Source organism: Pochonia chlamydosporia, assembly GCF_001653235.2.
Source record: "Pochonia chlamydosporia 170 chromosome Unknown PCv3seq00014, whole genome shotgun sequence".
NCBI lineage: Eukaryota > Fungi > Ascomycota > Sordariomycetes > Hypocreales > Clavicipitaceae > Pochonia > Pochonia chlamydosporia.
This window is the reverse complement of record NW_019154049.1, coordinates 247181-269082: the sequence shown is the minus strand read 5'-3', so window position 1 is coordinate 269082 and position 21902 is coordinate 247181. Positions and strand designations below refer to the sequence as shown.

The window sequence follows — 21902 nt, the reverse complement described above, 5'->3', positions numbered from 1 at the left end:
GCGGGAAATGGCCGATCCCTTCATTCACGTGGTTATAACTACGCGTCACATTACAACTCCAAAAGTAACAGTAACATCTTCATTAAGACAAGTGCAGTTGTTCCGCACACTAAGCTAGCCAAACTATTTCACGCCCACCAAGCATACCGGACAAGATCCTAATACGCGGGGGGAGACAACATGTTTTTAATCATGGTTCGGAAGCGGCCGGCGCTTGAGGTATTGCTGCTATGGCTCGACCTGCGCGTGATGGAGTTGGTCATCTCACAACTCCCCGAAGACGGGTGTCTCGTTGCGGCGACGCGGTTCGACATGTCTAGCCGGATCATAGGTAACCATCCAGTTGGAAGTGGTCCTTGATTACGCGGTACTTACGAGAAACTCCATCTCCCTTTGCGGCTAGAAGCATCGCTTCGTACTTTTCCTTTGCTTTGATGGAAGCTGACGATGGCATGATGAATGAGCTTGTTCTTGTGTTTCTTGTATTGATAACTGATGTAGTTGAAGAAATGCCGTCTTCAAGAGGTGGGGTAACTGAACCATCCAGTTTTATAGCTGTGTTACTCCTCTGGTGATGGCTGCTGGCTTTATATCCTGGCCAGTGATGTCAACGTGGCGTAGAGCAGCGCCTTTTGTCATTGGGCCGGTGTTTGAGCTGCTGTGTTTGGAAACGACGCCAGTGTTATTTGTGAATCTTACTGTGCTCAGGTGACAAAGCAGCGTATAGATTGGAGGAGTTTGGTTAGTGAGACAGTGGTTGTCCCCTGTGTAGCTCTTGAACATGTCGTGCAACGTCGGAGTTGACGGGCGTGAAGCAGCCGAGGCAGCAGACAATGAAACTATCACATTGGCAGTAACCTTGACTTCTGTGGCCATGACAAAATAATACGCAGTTATAATATAAATTTCTAAAGACGTCACATCTCAATGCTCGCAAAAGCTAAACTCTACCGACTGCAACGCCTCGCTAAACGCAGTCTGCATCACCGTCCTCTCAGACATGAGCTTCTCCCGGATCGCCTTCGCCTCCTCTTCGTCAATTACATAATCCACATTTTGTAAAACAATGTGAGCAAGTTCCGGTGGGAGGCGATTACTGTTGCGAATGTAATCTTCTGCAGGCCACCAAGGGCGCTGCTGGGGAGGGATATTCGCCGTCGAAATGACGGGGATCGCTGGGTCAACAAGGAACAAGGCGAGAATCTTGCGATGACCCGGACGGGTTGGGTCAGCAAGTGAGAACGGCTGTACTTGATGTTGCAAGAGGTTGGGGAAGAAGATCGCCCGTCCTTGACGTGTGAGGACCGAACCAATGTTCTGAAGGGTTGTTGCTTCGTGTGCCTCGTCTACGGCAAATGTTCTTGCAATAGAGCGAACGTCACTCTGCATGTAGTCCAGATTCATGGTTAGATCCTCTGAGTTTGAGGACGTGCGGAACGCCAACCGCGAGTCGGTAATGTTTTCATTATCGTAGTAGTATAGGGCCGTGGCGCAAATATGCTCGTTACGCTGGCCCTCGATGTGCCATGAGCCTCCATCGTAGGTGGGCTTGTCCGGTGTAAGATGGATGTTTGCCAGCTTGACGATAACTTGGATCTGTTTATTTGAGCCGAAAAAGCCACTTGTCTTGATCTTGTCTGCTGTGACGTTGAACCGACCTTGTTCTTTCCGGCTGCTCTGGTACTCATTTTGGCTTGCCTTTTTCTCAATCTTCTCAGGAGTGTCGGAATCAAGAGTTGCGTCAGGCAGAATCTGCGGATGCGTTGACCGAAACCACAGAGCGTCAAGTTGGCCGCGCTCGCTCTCCTCGTACCCCGTTTCATCTTCCTCATACTCCTCCCGCGGCGGCTCATCATCGTTTACCGGTCGGTTTGTTGGCCGGCATTCATACGAGTCCTTGCATGCTTCTTGAGTGGTACATTGCGTTCCTGCCTCGCTGGTGGTGAGTCGCTGGAACTCGAATTCTTTCGGCCATCGATAGACGAGGTCCCATGCTGGTAGGGACTTTGTGATGAATTGCTCGATTATCGGGTAGAGCTTGGCATGTTGGATCGGGTGTAGATTGTTGACGTAACTCGTAATCTTTGCCTTTCCCTCCCCGTCAACGGCAACATTGCAAGGAAGCCATTGGTAATTGACAGAAGAGACGTTGACCGGTTCCGGACCCCATGATCTAGAAGTGACAGGTGGCTCTGACTTGGGTTTGGCCACTACTTCACCCATGCCGACATGATTCAGGCAATCATCCACGGTGATTTCCTTGTCAGGTAGGATTCGTGACCGTCCATAAATCAACGGCCACAGCGAAGGATGGACGATATCCAAGACTTTGCCATCACTGCCTGGATGCCAGTCTTTTTCCTCCTCGGGCACATTCTCCAATGGTGCCATCGCATCAGCGAGCTTCTTGATCAGATCCTTATCCATGAGTTTGTCCGACTTGACGACGCAAGCTGAGTAGTCAAAGACGGGAACCAGTCCCGTTTCTTCGCAGAGACGGGCCTTCTTAGTCAACTCTTCTATGCACTATTTACGGCAGTTAGCATGCTTGTATCGTGAGAGGTGTCATTCAAGTTACTGCGTCAAAAACTCACGGCGTCGGCCATTCTCGGCGTGAAATCGGCATGCTCGTGAAATGCCTCCCAGTCAAGTGAAAGCATTTCATTCTTCCATTTGACCCGTATTTCTGGATCAACGACTTTGGTCCACCACTCGGGCTTGTTGGTGAGATCCTCCATAACCTTGAGCATGCACAATTCTCGAATGAGAAGCGTAGCAGCCCGCCAACCCTCTTCTTGATCGCCTACTAGAATGGGGAAATGCTCGCCATCTTTCGGCAGAAACCAAGTGGGCAGCCCGTAGCCAGGAAATTTAAACTTGCTGTTATGAGTAGCCACGGGGTCTTGTGCCGATGTTTCAGTCTCCATCTCGGCAGGATTTTCTTGGATGAACACTGGATCAGGTGGTGCGACTCTCTCCGCGTAAACGTCGTCGATAATGCGGCTCATTAGTTCTGAAGGAAATGACTGATTGTACTTGAGCTGTAGGTAATCTGCCGCTGTCTGCAACGATGGCCGTGTCTTCCAATTGTGTCTACCGATCCAAAGCCTGAACGTTTCTTCTTGTTCCGGCGTCAGGGAAGCAGCTGTAGGAGAGATCTGGCTGGACGGTCTCATTGAAGGGGAATTTGGAACTGAATGTCGTATGGAAATACCTAGATCCAATTGACAGTATTTATAACGGGTGTTAAGTACGCGTCGAGTTTTGAGGCAGGAAACACACCTTGGCCGCAACAGATGTTTGTTCCAAGCTCGCATCTTCACGATGATGTGCGGCTGAAGCCAGGCAGTCGAAACTTGGCAAACCACCAGCTGAGCTCAAGTCCACAATGGAACAGGGAGTACATCAGGCACTAGCCTATCAATTGACCAGGCAGATTCTCGCTTTGACTAATTGGTGGAGTGTTCTGTGGCTTCGGTAGTGTTCAGCTTCAGGGATGTCATCCTGGTGAGCCCACTTCGCCTCAATTATGTGTTTGCACAAAGATGTCAACCTTTCAAGCTTGAGATGTAAAGAAGTCAGGGACGTATCATTCACGCAGACCGTGCATACCGAGACTACCGGGGCGAATTATGTGAGTTCGTGACCCGTGCTGCGTTTCGATGTTGGTGCACCCTGCTTTGGAGATGAACCCGACATGTACAACATGACTCGGCTGGAAGGAAGAAAAAGCCCTGGTATTTGTGAATCATGTTCCAGGAAACTGCAACTACCGATACGCGAAGCTCTAGGCGACACCTAAAAGACGACTCCCCCGAGATAGTATGCATAGTAGCAGTAGATCCGTCACCATTGCCGGGTCTTCTGCAAAGAGAGCACAGGTGGAAAATTCTCGACGCGTATATTTCATCGTTGTTGTTATAACTACATAACTAATGCTTGGCATAGAGCCGTAAGCATGGTATACAGTAAGAAACGATATAAACCTTGTGCAGAGTTGAATCTAACACAAGTCCTACATAACATGCTAGGAAAAAAATCGCAAAGTATCATAAACTTGTACTTAGCCATGCGTCAAACACAATCGTGACTGAAACCAAAACCAATTTTCACGATCTCACCCCCACACCTGCGTAGGGCCCGTCATCACTCGAACTCGACGTTGCGTCCCAGTTACTCATCTCGACCAGCGACTTCTGGCTCTGTGCTCTTGACACCCCTTCTGCGGGATCCCCCTAAATATTCAGGAATTTCCGCGTCTGGGCTCTACGTACCCTTTCTAGAGGGTACCTTTGGAATTCGGGGAACTGCTATTTCTGCGGAGTCTCGACCTCCACGATTATGGATCTCTCCTGTTGAAACTTGGTTATTCTGGGCATCCTTCTTGCACTGCTTTCGGCACACTCTTACCGCACCATCCCCCCATATATTCAGGATTTTCTGCGTCTGGGTTCTCCGCACCCTTTCCACGGGATCCCTTTAGATACCGAGCCAGTCCTGATGACAATTCACCATCTGGTCGTCCTTCTAGCGGAGGGGAACGGGTAACAAGTTCTGCGTCTGCTCCCTTCCCACCCTTCTCATGCTTCCCACCCTTCTCACCCTTTTTATGGGATCCCTTTAAATACCGAGCCAGTCCTGATGACAAGTCACCATCTGGTTGTCCTTCTAGGGGAAAGGATTGGGTAACAATTTCTGCGTCTGCGCCCTTCCCACCCTTCTCATGCTTCCCACCCTTCTCACCCTTTTTATGGGAATGCCTTGAATAGAAAGGAATTATGTCTGCATTCTCCGAAACGTCAGTGACGGGACCTTGATCTGCCCCAAAGCGCACATCGGCTTGGGGCGCATCTGGCCGTCGCACTGGTCGGAGGAAACGGCTTTCGAGTCTAGAGCCCGATTCTCCCACCGGATATGCGAGGACAAGGCCCTGCAGGTTACTCAGTAAGAATCATGCATTGCGGTTATATGTAAAGATGAAGTTTTGGGATCGTACCTGAGACACGGCAAGCGCCCAGAGAAGGAGAGACTTTGAGATTGCCATTATGAGAGTCCTAGTATCGTTATGCGATCAAGGGAAGATATCGAAGTTTGTCTTGGTTGACTGAGAAATAGTTGGAAGACGAAAGAAGGATGAGTAGTTGTTCCATTCTGTTTCGAACGGCCACAAGAGGGGAATTTATATTTGTGCCTTCCTCGTTCTTGTGGCATAGCCCCCTCTTTTCGGATTCCACTACTCGCGTGTGAAACAATACATCAAGTATTTCTTGATGCTCTCCAATCGTGTGGCCATTGCGTTGGTTTAGAATGGCGGGCGAACGGCATTGTCAAGGTGTCACATCGTGACGGTGGTACGGGACGGAACTGCTTATATCAGAGTGATAGTGCCAGATGCGGCTCATAGCTTCAGCTTATATAAAATAAACAATAGCAACACGTTGCGGCAATATCATTTTTTCCCGTTTACACTGCCAAAGTGCACGGTTGTCTCGTCTCATAGGGTATGATAAGTAATGCATAAAATTTGATAAAGACACAATAGATTAATGGTAGCCTTGCGTCAAATTCACGTGCTTAGACGATGCGGCAAAACCAACTACGCTGCGAGCTTGCAGGTAGAAAGTTCGCTAACTTCATTTGCATCATATGTCAGCGGAATATAACCTGGACTATCTCTCTGGATCGGCGGATCGTCCCGTTTTGCTGGTCAAATGACCAACTCGTGATTTTCTTTGATAATATATGTCTCGGCAATTATTTCAAAAAATAGGATCACTACGTTTCGCTTACTTTACTCCCGTTGCTGTATAACCTCTTAAGCGCGCTATTAAGTACACAATTGGAATAGACGACTTGACCAGGACACAACCAAATTAACTCATTCGTACACAAGGAAACACAGAATCGTTCTAAATAGCATGAAACCTGTCAAGATGTCAATAGCTCCAGCGATCACTTTCCACAGCTGATTGAACTTGCATTTGTACGTTGTATATCTTACTAAGCTATATAGACGAGCCAGCTACAAGATGACTGGCTCCATTGTGAATATACGTAACATAATCCCTCATGTTATACCTCGCTGAAACTACCAACTACGAAGGAAAAGAGCCTTAGTTGGCACGCAACCTTTTGTATCGATGGCAGTGACAGTAACGGTCTGAGCGGCAGGACAACCATCATCAGGGAGAGAAGTTGTGCCTGGAGGAGCGGTGGACGTTGGACGTGCTGTTGACGAAGTCGTGATGGGAGGAGTGCTATCCTTGCAATTTGCCGGGCTAAATATATCCATCGCGTCGCGAAGATCTTTGGAAAGACCAGACGTGAGACCTCTCGCAATACCTTGAAGAAGACCGGGAACCTTTGCGACGACAGAATTAATTAGGTTCTGAGTAGCCGTATTGATAGTGGTAGTCTGGGACAGCGTCACGGCGCAAAATCCATTCTTCGCAATTATGTTCTTCTTGGCTTTGAGATCTGCAACAAGGGAATCGGCTTTGTTTTGCAGCCCTATTATCGGTCCTAGAAGGCCAAGAGTGTCGATGATTGATAATCCACTGGACTTGTCGACCTTGGTTTTGCCATCGTTTAGTGACTTGATCAGAGTGTCCGACGCTGTCAAAAGCTTGAGTGGATTGCCATCAAAGGACTTGACTGCGCTGTCCAGACCGGCAATGTTATCGCCAACGACTGAAAGGACGGATTTAACTGTGCTAAGATCACGACCAAAGATCGTGCCAGCGAAAGCGCCGGTGGCTAGACAAGCTAGGACAGCGAACTTCATGATACGCAGACGAATGGAAGTTGACGAAACACGCAATTGGCAAAGAGAGCGCAATAGAGCGACATCGCGATATTCTGGCCCACTCTATATCTACGTATATATACCGAAAGTAATACATACTTTTGTGTTTTGCTGTAAATGAATTGAGTAAGGTTGTTCGCAATTCACATGTTATACCTGAACTTAGCCTGTTTTTGTCAAGTTCTCGCGAAAAAGAATCATGATGCAGCTGAGTTGTGGCGTTGACTATATGTTTCAGAAACGCAGCTAGCACTAGTTCTAGACATGTGTCAGGTCCAAATGATTCTCGACCTGAGGTTGAACTCTTTCTTGAAAGAGTCATCCGTTATGTGCTAATTTCAAAAGCAGGTCTCAAGCAGAATGGAAACTCATAAACGATAATAAATAGGCTTATTAACGAACCTAGCATATTTGCCTGCATTCGTTGATGCGTCTTTGGTGCGTGGATAAGTTGGGATGCTGGCGGGAGAGCATGCCGGTCACAAGCTGCAACAGTCAGTGCCTCGGTTCATGTGCAGAGTAGCAAAGCATAATACTAAGTAGCGCTCCTAACATGCTTTCAATAAATGTTCAATGTCATCAGGAAAACTACATATGTATGGATTTCAGCCGCTAGTGGACGGATAGAAACTGAAAGTGGAGAGTTGGAGGGAGAGGGACTTGCCCAAAGACCAGCACGAGCACGTTGCCTGGCATTCTTTTGTCTAACAATGTAATCACCGCATTGAACAAAAGACGCAAACTAGTTGAAGCTTCGCCTCCGTAGGCGTTGATTGTATATGGAATGCTAACTGTAAAACTGGGAATTTTCGGAACCGGGCGTGAAAATGGTTGATTCGTCTCAGGTCTCTGGAGAAAACAGGTTAGTCACTTATGGAGAACTTTGGACTGTTTGTGTAGTCATTCGCCACATGGGTGATAAACCCTTGGATATTTTGATACCATTGACGTTGCTTCGAAGATCAAAAATGTATGCTGGCCGACTATCTGGTGAATTTGGATCGGGAAGTATGGCCGCGCTGAGCATTATGCTGAATACGAAGCAAACGCACGTCTATCTCGGGTTGCGCTGCTGTACGATCGTTCTTGGTTGCCTTGGCTACTCAGGAATAGAGGAAATGCGACCAGAAAAACTGCCAAAGTAAAGTAAAATGTATTCTATATTGCAGTTATATAGGTACCTCTTAATGTTATTATATTAAAACATTATTCGCCGCGATTGCCACATCCCCAAGTTATCTCACACGGTTTCATTGCCCCGCTTCATTCCTCTTCAACCCAACGCCTTGATTGCGAAAGAGAACGAGAACAACAACATGATTGACGACGATTCCAAGTATTTCTGTTTAAGTGGCGATATCCCTGTCGGTGGGCCAAGCACCTGGCACGTCACCGATTGGGACCAGAGACGGGTGGTTTCGGTAACTATGGACGGAGAGCAAGACGACGAGAGTATTGCCATTGAACATTTCAGCCGCTATAGCAGCCAACTATCTCCCGACATCTATAGGATCTATGTATCGCATGCTGGCGAGATCATCTCAACATATACTGATCCAAAGGACGATCCGACCTGCTGCGTGTACTATCCATTGCTTCACGAAAGCTTCTTCCCGGAAGGGATTCAGATTCAGACAGTACGGCGTGACGAACTTGAGGAACTCGAGAGGCTTGGCCCTGATGTGGATCTTGTCTCATACCTTCCATGTCTGGGAGCATCTGCTAAAAAGGTAAAAGCTAAGTTCCGGTCTCGGATTGTGTCGCCCTGTAACTGTGATTAAACTGACCCTTACCCTTGGGCAGGTTGTATTTAAATACTACTGGTTATGGCAGTACGCACAAAGATCCTGGTAGGAGATGAACCTGTGGATGCGTCTACCTCGCCACCCAAATATCGTTCCCTTTGACCGGATTGTCGTTGACGAACTCGAGGGTCGCGTGGTTGGATTCACCAGCACCTATGTGCCTGGCGGCAGTCTAGAGGAGAACAAGTCGCGCGTTTTCAGACTGGAGTGGCTAAAGCAGCTCATAAAGGTTGTAGACGACTTGAACCTCCGATACAGTATCTCGCACCAAGATATCGCCCCGCGAAACATCGTCGTTGACGAGTCAACAGACTCTGTCATGCTCTTGGACTTTAACTTTGCAGCCCGCATCAATCATCCTTCTTCACCTGGGGAGGGTGAGAGTTACCTCGAGGACCGGAACGATGTTAAGGGCGTTATATTCACCACCTACGAGATTATTACTCGAGACAATAGCCTCCGGAGTAGGCCCCACGAAGAGCAGAACCTCGGTGACCTTAGACTAGACTCACTAGAGTGGGCAAAGCATCCAGAGGTGAAGCTGGACCATCCAGCTGCGTCATATCAGCTCATATTGCGAGAATGGCGGGAGAGAAGGGCAGGAGACCTCAATGCCGTCGACCCAGACCGCTTGCCAGATGCCATTGACTGGCCATCCTTGCCCAAGCCACCGCAGAAGACAATTTCCAACAAGGGTCCTCATGGACAGCTGTCTCTCTTTACCGTAGACATGTGGGATGAGAGGCGGCAGGATGTACGGGATAGGGGTGATAAGGTTTTAAGCTGGGAACGGCCGCCGCAGACACTTTTGCACAACGGGACTCGGGTGCTCGCTAGTGGTGAAGTAATCAACTGTAGCAACTAGAAATTGGCTGCTATTAATGCATGCGCTTTATAGTGAATAAATCAACCAGACTGTCATGGGCCTCTCTGGCATGGCTTGGAGGCTTCTGCAGACTCATCAGGAACCGAGATAGATTGTGTGAGGACACGAGGAGCCTTTGAGTGAGATTTGGGATACTACCTATCAAGGAAAATTGACCGTTGGGTCATTCAGCCTGGCAAAAGGGAACGCTCCGATGATGCAGAGGGATAGTACAGGTTATATTCTGTTGACACGAACACGGGAGATCAGTGAACACTGGCGACAGGCCATCGCAAAACATGTCAGCGCATCCCGGCACTTGGCAACTTGAAGCAATACAAGAGTACGACGAATAACTACCCCTAAGAGTATATTGGACATTTCTACGATGTGCCCTTGGAGTCGCATTCATAGAGTGGCATGGTTCTGGGGTTATCTTTGCCAGATGGAAAGAGATGGGCACGTTGAGTGTCTTGAAAAGAGAAACACTACGATCAGCTTATTGACTTCGCTCAATTCCCGTAGGGCGTAGGGGAAACTTCTGGACCCATTTGTAATGGAACTCTGTTGTCCATTTTTGCCCTTTATCGGTTTAGCGTACCGAGTTCTCAGCCCGATTAGCCCAGTGGCTATGCTCCCGGTTCATGGCAATCTGTCAGTCCGCAAACCCATGTTTTGGCCGTATAGCCCAGTCAATGGCCATAATGGAGGCCTTGAACGGGACCCTCGAGATTCGAAATATTCTCCTCACATATCAAGGTGTGAAGGCGTATCAGTGTGTTGTGTAGCTACCAAAGCTTAAAGTTCGCCTTGAACTTCATCGCATACCCTTGTCCTGACTCTTGACTCCCGAGCCAACTTTGTCACGCCGGGCCAAGTACCACCATATCAACTTCTATCGCAATACAAAGAGTCGAAGTGAAGGCAAGTTTCGTCATCTAATAAGAGCTCAATCAGGTATAATGACAAACCCTCGTCCTCGTCCATGCCACACATGTCGTCGCCAGCGGCTTCGCTGTGATGGACATCAGCCTGGCTGCAAACGGTGTCTCCTCAGACGCGTTGAGTGTCTTGGATACGGCGAAAAGCCTTTGTTATGGGTGGCGCCAAGAATGCAAACCCAGGAGATTAATCGGATAGGGGATGTAGATGCCGGTAGGCAAGTAGAAAAGGGTCTGCCACAAGAGAAACGCGCCAAGCCAAAGGGTCGACCAAAGCTGGTGCTCATGCCGCCACAACTAGGGCCTCATAGTGAGGAGGCTGAAGATGAAGAGATTCTTGGCGTACTCATACGGTGGTATAAGCGTTATGGGCAGTTGAAGGCAGAGAGGGATTCTACCGGCCGCCCCATCATGCCATTGGCGCCAATGATTAACCCTTCAGGTTATGAAGCAGACAGGCTCGCCATCGGTTCTTTGATGTACTGTACGTGTAACTTCCTTATTCCCTGCCTACTCTCTTAAAACTGACTAACCTGAAATGGGAATATTTACGCAGTGAACGCGCATATGCTCGTCGACCTCGCGGACCTACTTTGTGTAGATGCGTCTGACAACCCGCACCAACTACCAACAGAGTACTGGTGCTACTACCCAGACATGATACTGGATTTGGTCATCTCTGTAACTATGACGCACCAACTCCTCAAAAGTCAAGGTAGTCAGTGTCTATTAGAATACCCCGCTGAGCAGGGTGTGAGTGGTGTGGTTGTTCGGCGCAGAAGCTATTCTCTTGGCTCTGTACATCACCCTCATTTACCTTCTATCTACAAGCATAAGCAGAACGCTCTTGAAGCTCTTGGGAAAGAGATACAAGATCCTGAGACGCAGTACAGCGATTTGACGCTGAACATTGTAGTGATGCTGCTACGAGTTGAGGTAGGAAGCCGCCAAGTGGTCATCATGCTCACAACTAACAAGTATCACTATAGATTCAGCAGTCGGCATTCAGCGCGTGGCCAATTCACCTTGAAGCTGCAAAGGCCATCATAGCGCATCGAGGTGGCATGGCCTCTCTCGCTGGCGACACCCACGCGAATCTGGAGTTTTGTCTCGTGAGCGTCATGTTGTAAGAACGCCACAAGAATACGAACATGTTACACTGAAACTAACAGTACACGGCAGAATCGATATAATGAGCTGTGTCACAACGCCAACTGAGGATTTGGCCAAGCATACTGCCAAGCAGCAGGAGTATATACCACTGCTTCCAACATTGTTCAAAGATGGGCTATCTATTGGTTTCCCATGTGCAAACACCCTAGTTGAAGGCATAATCAGGATCAATCGTGTCCGGTACTTTAGTAGCGTTACGCAACATTACGCTACAAAATGGGCTGCTGTGGGTGAGAAATTGGTATGTCAAATTGCTGACTTTGACCCGGTGACATGGGCCGAAAATCAACGTGGGCCACGACGGTTTGCAAAGGCAAGCCCAGGTGGCTCGTCCAAGGAATCCATCACCCTAAATGCATCCGATCATGGATATGGTTCGACGGGCGTGACGTCCACAGAAGAATACGATGTCAATCACCGCCAAGCATGGGTCAACCTCGCAAGAGCTCAACAAATATCAGTGTTGCTGTACTGCCTACAATGTCATTTCATGCAACCACAACTTTCGAAGACGATACCGGCACTTCGAAGGCTGTTGAACGCAGACGACGCGGAGGATGATATATTAAGGGATGTTTCTTCCCTTCGAGAGTTGGCTCTCCATGCGCTGCTAGAAGCACTTCGTCGACTCTGGGGCGAAGGCGGTGGCCGCGCAGCTTGGCAAGCCAAATTCTCGTTCTGGCCTCTGTTTATTGCTGGTCTGGAGGTGACGTCTCAGACGATTGTGACGGAGAAGTCATTTGTATGTCGGTCCTTGTACAAGCTCGTTGCACAAGGTGGTGACATGGGGCCTGCCGATGCTGTTTCTGTGATTGAGACGTTCTGGGAGTGGAATTCTCATGCTGTTGAGATTAGTTCCATGAAATCATGTTGGTCAGACAACTTCGCGCGCATAGCGTCTCGTGGAGTGTTCTTTTGATTTGTTTGTTTGGCTGAGGCAGGGCAGAAGCGGGTTGTTACTGGTGGTGTAGTTCTACACGAGCTTGGACGCTTTGTCCAGGCAGATATTATCGGCCGGCAGAGGCACTATGCTCCAATATAGAATTCATTGATGGATTCAACATTGTCACTTCAAGAATAAGCTACAATGTCAGTTCATTCAACATTTGCATGACCTCATCATGCGAACATTCTCAAGAATGCAAGCAAGTCTCTCCTCCCTGCCACCCTCGCACAGACGCAATCAATAATATAGCCAGGCTCTTAAAACCGCACATGGGCGTTTTTTATCTTTGAGTAAAAGAATTATGAGCTATTTGATCCCATCAATACAGCTTCAAACCAGACTGTCCCCAAACATCCTCCACCCCCCCACCCCCCAAGCAAATAGCAGCAGGCAGAATTGCCCTCTTCTAAGGCGATTTCCCGAGCAACTTAATGTTGAGGGCATCCACCTCAAAGTTAAACGCAGGGACCCTGTAAGTAGCATTGCCAAAACAGTCAAAATCGACCGTATATGTACCCTGACCAGTCTTCTTTGCCAAGCAGGTATACGAATAAGTCTTCCATCCTGCCCCAGGCACCGCATAGACCTGATCCGTACCAACAATATCGCCAAAGCAGTAGGAGCTCTGGGCACGAACTTTGCATCCGATGGTCTCAGTACTAGCCGGACCGGAATATGTGTCCCAGTTGACTGCATAACTGAGTTTGTAGTAGTACCCTTCGCACTGCAGGCCGATGGGAGGATGAACAAGGCTGAAGTCGGTGAAGTTGGACTCCGCCACGTCCAGCCGCAGGGCATGATAACTGTCGTAACCGGGTGATGCTATTGCCATTTTCGGCTGGCCTGGCTGTGGTGCCGGCACATACCACGGGGATAGACCGCATTCAAAGCCGCCGTTTGTTACCGTCAACTCGGCAGGACAGGTCTGAGCCAGGCCGCTGTGCACGAGCCCGAGTGCGACGAGGAGATAGTTCTTCAGAGACATCATTGTCAGGGTTTGTAGATTCATATGACTTCTGGGGTCGTCTAGGTGAAGAAAAAGATTTGAAAATGGTTGCAGAAGACGATTTTTGATAGAACTGGTAGGTCCATAACAGGGATACAGTTCCGCCTATTGTTGCATTGTTAAACGCTGATCTCGGCACAAATTGCCGTAAGCGCAAGGTATAATATTCACCTTCCATACTTTGCACGATAGAACCCTGAATATTCTATCAGACTATTGTGCATCACCGGGATCAACAAGTTCAGCTCTCGTGAAAGCGGGTCCGAAGACGCAACGATATGAAGCGAATCGAGGCACGAGGTCGTGCCTGATAGGTTGATTTGGTCAATGGCTTCATCGTCTTCAATACGGTGCATCCATTTCGCACTAGATGCCGAAAAAGAATATCTTCCGCCAATTAACCTAGGGGTATTTGCAGCCCATCAACTTGGAGTGGGCAGACTATGTATGCCTCGTTACTGTTTTCAGCCCAAGACTTTTGCCTTGGTGTTCTAATTAACCGCAGGAATACAAATGAGAAAGCTGTGAGCTAGAAGGGGGAGAATTTGGGTTCATTGAAACCAGATCAGTCTGGGGGAAGTCAGAGCTTTACTTTTGAGTAGTCGATCAGTAGTTTGGCTAAGGCAAGGATCAAGGTCCATAGCACAGAGGTTTCCGGTCTCTACTGGTGACAAATTCAAGAGTATATTCGCGGCCAGGATCTAAGGGTAATTGTGTATAAGTCTCATGCTTTGTTTTATTTGTGCGGCCGTCATGCAACAGCTTTAGCATTCTGTGCATTATGAACCGTGTACCCCGTGCCCTGGCTTATTGGCGATTTAATACTTACAAAACGTCAGGCCCACCCGATGCATCTTCGGGCTTCCTCGTCTACAATAGTATGACGGGTAGGACTTCATTCCTGGCAGTTACGTATCCAAAATTGGTGGCAAGCATGATGCATCTATTCATAAAAGGCTTACGGAGAACGATTTCCGGCAAATTTATGCGGAAGAGATTTCTGTATTTGGACGCGAATTATAGCTAATTGCCCGGTTTCCGTCACTTCTTTCCCCCAATGTCATCAAGAACTTGAATGCTTCCCTTTGACCGGAGAGTCCGCCGGCCACTCGGACAACCGCAGCACCGCATCTTTTCACATGTTGCGATATATCTGCGGACCAGGTAATCCGTTAATCCGTGCCCGTAGTAGAACTATCCTAGAAGACCACGTTGCACATCACCTGGTCAAGATCAAGGTCCTATGCCGCTCGCTTTGCCTTTGCTGCATCCACTCCAAGCCGGCCGAACAACCGCTCAAGGTCTGGGTAACGCTTTAGCGAAAGTCCAACATACTTACTCAAGACTCAGTTCACCAGCACGCGATTTCAAAGCTGCCGAGTACTTGCCCACCACATCCTCATGGCAGACGCGGTAATAATTTAGCTCCAGCTCACCGACAGTGCACATTTCAAGGCCGTGATGTTTCAGAATCGTGGCGGCGACTTTTTATCGGCGTCAAATCCATTGTGGCGGGTTGTAACGCGGGTTCTTTTGATGGACATGCAAGTATGAACTTGACTTGACCATTGATGAATGCTCGTAGCCACCACAGCAACTCTTTGACAACAGGAGGCACCAGGATCAACTGGTCAGTGCTGGCCCACGGTCACACCTTCAATGTTAGCTCGCACCACAAATTGATCTTGACCTCTTTCCAGCTGCGTCCCAAGCACACAATACACAATGAAAGCAGTTCTGGACGCTATCCTCAGACGCCAACGGTTATCGCGCCCCCGAGTCCAAGTTCTCTCAGATTTGCATCTCGAGGTCGGTCAACAGTACTTGTCCTTCACATTTCCCGCGACCACCCCATTTCTGCTGCTAGCTGGAGATATCGGACGCCTGATTGACTACGATAGATACCTAAATTTTCTTGAGGCGCAGGTATCCCGATATGACAAGGTGTTTTTGGTGCTAGGAAACCACGAGTTCTATGGCCTGGACTATCACGCAGGACTTGATGAAGCGAAGCGTCTTGTGGAGGAACCATCACTTGGTGGTACTGTCGTTCTCCTACACAAAACGCGATGGGACGACTTAAACTCCACACTGACAATTATCGGCTGTACGCTCTGGTCCGAAATTCCAGAGCAGGTTTCGGTTGTTATTGAGTCTAAGATCAATGACTTTAAGAAGATAGACGGGTGGACTGTTCAGAAACACAACGAGATTCACACCATGGAGGCTGCGTGGCTGCGTGAGCAAGTCGCAGCACTTAAGGACGGCGCCAAAAGAGAGCTTCTAGTCGCGACGCATCATGCGCCTTGTATAGAAGGTACTTCCCGACCGGGGGATTCTAATAACCCCTGGACGCCTGCTTTTGCTACCGACCTCCTCGATCAGCAAGGCTGGGCTGGCATTGATGTCTGGGCGTTTGGCCACACACATTACTCAACGGATTTGATGCGGAATGGTGTCAGACTGGTAGCTAATCAGCGGGGATATGTCCTGCCCGGCGGCGCATCGCGAGAGCGAGAGCAGAAGAAATCGTCCAGGAACCCTCATGACTTTGATCCTGGAATGACCATCGCATTATAGCCTCCAGATATCAGTGAATCTGCGCACGTTGTCTTGGTCGCACCTATTGAACTCAGTTCATTGGGAACATCGTGACTGACCGAATAAGAGTATGAGTTTCGTGTGCCTATGAACTTGGCAAAATTGTCACACCTTCCCCGGAGGCAAAAGCTGTTGGCAGACTGCCTTTGGTGGCCTGTAATTCTCCAAGTATCCGGTGATGAGGAACCCATTGTTGACGTGGCTCACCAATCTCAACATGAACAAGCCAGGCTCTACGGAAGTTTCCAGTTCTCCTGCCCATCACGTACAGGGTCTGTGACATAGATAGACTTTGATGCATTGGTTCTGTCCTAATGCTCTACTCTAATTACAGGCTCAATGTTGCAAGACAAGAAAATATGCAACTCCAGACCAATTGACTTGACATCCTACTGCTCCCCCGTGTGAATATAAACAACAAACATGATACATGTGCCGAAACGTCATCATAGATGGAAATAAAAGCAAAAGCAAGACAACCTTCCCGAAATTTTAGACTGATGCCATTCATGCAAAGGATTCTACATGATGTGTTGGCAATCTTGTGAGTACGTCAAAGCTGCCAGTGCCCAGTTTCCCCAGCTGGCCCATGACCAACTGACTGCTTGGGCTGTTCAGCTCGTCCCAGTCTCCGTCGAGCACCGCGTCTTTGAGGACAGCTAGCGTTGTCTCGAAACTCATCTTGGTAAATGGGCTGACATTACCCTTCAAACCATTTCGGCTGAAGGCTGTGAATACGCCGTTTCTCGTCATGTAGTCTGCAATCAAGTTCAGATGCCGACCGTCGACTTTGATGCCGTGAGAACCAAAGACACCGTCTAGCTCTTGAACGATATTGCTCCGACATGCTTCCACGCCATACATGTTTAGCACAGCATATATGTCATTAGTCTGAATGCGGTTTGGATCGATGTAATCCCCAAACTCTTTAACCGCCTGGATGTTGCTGCCGCCTGCAAGGATAATGGGCTCTTTGTCTCCCTCAGGCAGCATGCGCCCTTCGCCCACTCGACAAGTACCGATGCCACGGATTTCCCTTACCATGGCCTTCTTCAGCGCCCTCTGGACAATGCTGAGCATCAGTAACTTGGGAACGGTGGCGTCGAATTCGAGAGTCACATTACACCACTCTCCTGTTTTCTCGTCACACTCAAAGCTTGTAACCTCAGCAAAGTTGCTTGCAACATATTCCGCGCGGGTGCTGCTCGACTCCATGTCCACGTCGCCGTCTGTGTCTTCTTCTTCTTCCCTGTCTGCACCGTTTTGCATTGGCTTATCTTTGCTTGCGCCGCCGCCAACAGCCTCAGCACCCGTCTCGTCGACATCCATGTCATCCTCGTTCATCGCCTTCTGGACTTCATCATCGGCCTCATCATTTGGTCCATAGGAAACGGCCTCAGTGCGCTTAGATCGTTGTTTGGCATTAGTGTAGTCATCATCATCCCCATCGTCGCCTCCATCTTCGTCCGCATCACCACCAGTCTCAGCATCTGCATTCGGAGCTGCCATCTCGACCACGCCAACCTTCTGCGAAATATCAGGCATGCCTGAAGTCTCCAATTCACCTCGTTTTTTGAGTTCAGCTTTGGCGAGTGTGATAATCTGGCGTAGAAGTTTATACGCGAAAGAGTTCAGTACTTCGGAAATGCTCACGTGGTATGTTTCCCGGTACTCCCGTGAAGGGTGGAGCTTGAATTTGATCAGATATATCTTGGCCAGACCATAGATCTGACCGCGGCCGATTCGCTCCTGCACAGTAACACTATCCAAAATGTAGGACAGGGGCACGGCACTGATGGACTTTGCGAAGCGTTCCATGTCGCTTGCGGAGACTCCCTCACGAGGGTGGAGAGTCATCGCAGGTGTAGATGGGATCATTGCGGCTGTCATTAGAATTTCTCTTAGACGTGGAATACCCTGCGTGACGTTGCTGGCAGCGTGACCGGCCAAATGGAATGTGTTCAGCGTCATTTGTGTTGACGGCTCGCCCACGGATTGACCTGCCACAACACCGACAGCCTCACCTGGCTCAACCAGCGACTGGAGGTACTTCATCACAAAGACCAACTCGGCGTTCTTGCGGCTAAGGGCCACCTGCTGAGATTTGCTTTGGTTCTCGTTGGTGCTGTTTTTCTCGCGAAGAAGACCATCCACATTTTCCTTCAAGTAGGACGACATGGCATCATAGAATCGCTCAGACGACACGAAAAGATTGGTTGCTGGATTCGCGGTGCCTAAAAGCGGATCCTTCCCTTTGAGGCTGCCGGCTTTGAAGTGCTTGACTGTACTCTTCATGTATTTTGTGAAGATGTCTCGATTTGCCCCAAGCCGTGCGACGATGTCAGCGTTGTATCGTAACTGCGCAACTTCCGATGACAAATTTTGAAGGATAAAGCTGAAATCGGTGAGGTACTTTTGTTTTGTGACATCCAGACCGTCCTCGCCGTAGAGAAACTGTACAATGGAACCGTCAGCGTCGCGGACGGTCGTGTCATACGCCACTCTTAGACCCTCCATCCCTTTAATAACACATCGCTGGAGGTAACCAGAGCGCGACGTTTTCACGGCTGTGTCAATAAGACCTTCTCTTCCTGCCATAAGATGGAAAAAGTATTCCTGTGGTCGGATTCCTGTGAGGAAACGGCTTCTGATATAACCATTGGCTGTAATGTTCGTTTCATAGGCCTTAAAGCAAGGTAATGACTTGCCACTAACCATGAGAGGAACACGCCTGGCTTCCAAGACTTGCTGTCCTAGGTTGCAAGAGATCAGGGATGCGTTGACCCTAGAGCCCTTGGCGCCGGAAGTGGTCATGACTTGCATTTGGTTTCGGGGAAATGGCTTTTCAAGGCCTTGAGGAAGACAGGCTCTTTGAATTGCATCTGTGATCTCTCTAGATCCAGCGTTCATCAAGAGATCCAATCCTTCTTGTTTTGAATCGTCACGAAGAACTTCCTCAAGACGCTCCAGAAGCAAAGGATTGGTGGGGTCTGAGTTCTTTTCAAGAGAGACATACGACGAAGCAACTTCCAGGCCAAGGCGATCAACAGCTTGCAGTGCCTGCGTCCGAGATGCTTCACCATCAGAAGTAAGCTTTAGGTCGTCCATACCGCAGGAGAATGCCCTGACATTGAGATAGCGAGTCAACAACCGACTGAAAGCGTTGAGAACCTGACCGGCGCTAGTTGGGCCGTAAATTTCGTGAATGGCATGAATCAGACCACCGGAGCTCTGGCCGATTTGTGATTTATCAAGGATACCGGTGATAAACTCGCCATCTTGGAACAAGATGGAACCCTCCTCGGATTTCGGGGCCCATTGGTCCGCCTTGACCTGTGCCGTTCCTTTCAGGTTAAGGGGACCGCAGTTGACAGGCTGTATGTTTTTGAGAAGAGTGGTGATAATCTGTTTGCCGGTCCACAATGGCACTGGTTTCAGGATCGCTGGGGGAACAAGCTGAATTCTGCCCCCGTTGACAAGATGACCACTCTCTGGCCGAATTGTATTGTATACCATGGACTGGTAGTCGCCACGGGTGAAAAAGGTATCGCGACTACATAACATGACCGAAATGGACAGATGATCTTGAATCAGACCTCGCAATGGTTTCCCTTGGGTTCCAGACAAGTACTGGTGGTCGGTATCTGCGATCTGAAGTGCCTCAGCACGGGCAACCTCATTCTGAGGGAAGTGCATATTCATTTCGTCGCCATCAAAGTCTGCATTGTAGGTGTTACAGTTTGCGTAATGCATTCGAATGGTCTTTTCTCCAGGTAGAACTCGAATTCGGTGTCCCATCATGGACGGCTTGTGCAAGGTGGGCTGACGGTTCATCAGCACCACATCACCATTGGTAATGTGGCGATGCACCTTTTTATTTCTTACCCTCGCAGAGTGGCTGTTTGTTGTTGTTGGGGCGAGAAGCTGGTTGGCGAGTGACATGCGTTCATCGGTTGATTTGTTCCGAAGGTTCAAGACGTGGCCATTTTCATCTTCGATAGCCACGGCTCCAGGCCACTTACTGACACCATTGATCACAGCTTGCTGCATATCTCGAAAGTTATGGCTGGTGACTGGTTCCGGATAGGTGAGTTTTGATGCAAAGACTGGCGGAAGACCGATCTCGTTTGTCTCGATATTGGGGTCTGGTGAGATAACACTTCGGGCTGCAAAGTTGACACGCTTGCCCATCATATTCTTTCGAAACAATCCCTCTTTCTTCTCGAGTTTCTGCTTGATGCCATCTTCGTTGCGTTTTGCAGCTGCACCACGCACAGGGTTCTTGCTCTTGTCAATCAAAGAATTGACTGCTTCTTGCGTTTCCCCCCAGGCGTAGTGTAATTGTGTAAAATCGGTGGTTCCATCATTTAATGAGGCGTAAATTTGGGCGATCTTTGAACAGCTCCGCAGGATTGACTTGTAGAGTGAGTTCTGTTGGGCTTCTGAGATTTGCGACTCTCCCATGCGTGCCTCCGGTCTGTAGCGGTTTGGCGGCACGAGAATAGTTGTTATGAAGAACATGTCAGGCACAACCTTGGGCGAGTGTCGGGCGGGTAGCTTTGAATTGTATAGGAGTGATATGACTTCTTGTTCTTTGTCGAACAACTCCGCCAAACGAGCCCGCACCTCCATGGGGCTGATGTATCTTTGAGATGCCGCGACGTCGACGGCCGCTGGACTCGAGGTTTCGTCATCGCTTGATTGCTCAGCAGCCGCAGAACCGCCGTCGAGTATTTCAACAGTATCCTCGGTGGGTTTCGGCTTTGCCTGGTAGACTCGGGTCAATGCATCCTTTTGTTGCAAATCTCGCCGAGACATTTTTGCCTTCTCCTTGGCCGACAGAGATTTCTCAAAAATACTGACGAATCGATCTCTGCGATACGCCGGCGAGATACCCTCGCAGCTAGAACAAATTCTTTTCTTGATGACATCGGCGAGGAATTGTTTGATGACCTCACGGCGAGTTTGCGCCATGCCTTCATGCTTCCCCATGCGAATCTCGCTTTTTCGTTTTGACTTGACACGGCGGAGACACTCTTGTACATACTTGTCTCTCTTGCGCATAATGGCTTCGTTCGGTTTGCCGTCCTCATCCGCCTCACTTCCACCCGAATCCAAGTACTCTTCTGAGACCGATGCCAAATTCAGCTCGCCAAGAGAACCAACGATATGTGCTTCGTGTATCAGGCCATGTTGGAGAAGACGAAGCTGACATATATATTTGTTCAGGTCCACGGCGCGTAATCGGAAGCCTTTGCAATATACACAGGTGGCTCGGAGTAAGTGGTATGCCTGATCCATAAAGACCGGATGGTAGACTGGCACAGGCAATTGGATGTGTCCCGGGTGGCCGGGGCAGGATTGTTGATTTAGGTGGCATGTCGTGCAACTGAATTGGCCAAGTCAGTAAATCCCCCGGAGTTAAAAACGCCTGACTGGGGTAGAACTTACGGTGAGTCGCCCCATGATCCCAAAGCCGGGTCATAGAGACCGCCAGGCACAGGCTGAAGCAAGCTGTCGAAGGTGTTGTCATTTTCGATGCGTTTGACGGAGATGGCCTGAATCTCCTCGGGTGACAAGAACCTGAATTCGACGAAATCGATCTCGGAGGATATGGGCTGCGCGATATTCATCCTGCCAATGGCCAGAACTCTGGCTCACTGTCAAGGTCAGGAACTTCACGAGAGTCGAATGGTGGTTTCCGCATGGGCAGGCCAGACGAGTGAAGAAGATCTTGCGTGAAGGAAAAAAAATAAAACT

The 21902-nt window shown here is 49.0% G+C and overlaps 8 protein-coding genes across 8 annotated transcripts; 3 read left to right on the top strand and 5 right to left on the bottom strand.

Annotated features, from left to right (window-relative positions):
* Window positions 1-924: 924 nt before the first annotated feature.
* VFPPC_10958 (hypothetical protein) lies at window positions 925-3176 on the bottom strand (the record flags this gene model as incomplete). The annotated part of the gene is made up of 2 exons (XM_018289245.1): window positions 925-2526; window positions 2595-3176. The coding sequence occupies 2 exons, from the start codon at window positions 3174-3176 to the stop codon at window positions 925-927; spliced, it is 2184 nt and encodes a 727-aa protein (XP_018136855.1).
* A 1190-nt stretch (window positions 3177-4366) lies between these two features.
* Window positions 4367-5044, bottom strand: VFPPC_14856 (hypothetical protein; the record flags this gene model as incomplete). The annotated part of the gene is made up of 2 exons (XM_018292624.1): window positions 4367-4930; window positions 4997-5044. The coding sequence occupies 2 exons, from the start codon at window positions 5042-5044 to the stop codon at window positions 4367-4369; spliced, it is 612 nt and encodes a 203-aa protein (XP_018136854.1).
* A 1044-nt stretch (window positions 5045-6088) lies between these two features.
* On the bottom strand, window positions 6089-6784 carry VFPPC_10957 (cell wall galactomannoprotein Mp2/allergen F17-like protein; the record flags this gene model as incomplete). The annotated part of the gene is made up of 1 exon (XM_018289244.1): window positions 6089-6784. One exon carries the CDS (start codon window positions 6782-6784, stop codon window positions 6089-6091), a length of 696 nt encoding a protein of 231 aa, XP_018136853.1.
* A 1337-nt stretch (window positions 6785-8121) lies between these two features.
* On the top strand, window positions 8122-9475 carry VFPPC_10956 (protein kinase-like protein; the record flags this gene model as incomplete). The annotated part of the gene is made up of 2 exons (XM_018289243.1): window positions 8122-8535; window positions 8660-9475. The coding sequence occupies 2 exons, from the start codon at window positions 8122-8124 to the stop codon at window positions 9473-9475; spliced, it is 1230 nt and encodes a 409-aa protein (XP_018136852.1).
* A 1112-nt stretch (window positions 9476-10587) lies between these two features.
* On the top strand, window positions 10588-12508 carry VFPPC_10955 (Zn(2)-C6 fungal-type DNA-binding domain-containing protein; the record flags this gene model as incomplete). Its single annotated transcript, XM_018289242.1, has 4 exons — window positions 10588-10900; window positions 10973-11352; window positions 11406-11542; window positions 11599-12508. The coding sequence occupies 4 exons, from the start codon at window positions 10588-10590 to the stop codon at window positions 12506-12508; spliced, it is 1740 nt and encodes a 579-aa protein (XP_018136851.1).
* A 433-nt stretch (window positions 12509-12941) lies between these two features.
* On the bottom strand, window positions 12942-13520 carry VFPPC_10954 (hypothetical protein; the record flags this gene model as incomplete). Its single annotated transcript, XM_018289241.1, has 1 exon — window positions 12942-13520. The coding sequence occupies one exon, from the start codon at window positions 13518-13520 to the stop codon at window positions 12942-12944; it is 579 nt and encodes a 192-aa protein (XP_018136850.1).
* A 1746-nt stretch (window positions 13521-15266) lies between these two features.
* On the top strand, window positions 15267-16121 carry VFPPC_10953 (calcineurin-like phosphoesterase; the record flags this gene model as incomplete). The annotated part of the gene is made up of 1 exon (XM_018289240.1): window positions 15267-16121. The coding sequence occupies one exon, from the start codon at window positions 15267-15269 to the stop codon at window positions 16119-16121; it is 855 nt and encodes a 284-aa protein (XP_018136849.1).
* Window positions 16122-16649: 528 nt separating this feature from the next.
* Window positions 16650-21775, bottom strand: VFPPC_16949 (DNA-directed RNA polymerase I subunit; the record flags this gene model as incomplete). Its single annotated transcript, XM_018294701.1, has 3 exons — window positions 16650-19964; window positions 20028-21531; window positions 21594-21775. 3 exons carry the CDS (start codon window positions 21773-21775, stop codon window positions 16650-16652), a joined length of 5001 nt encoding a protein of 1666 aa, XP_018136848.1.
* Window positions 21776-21902: the final 127 nt, after the last annotated feature.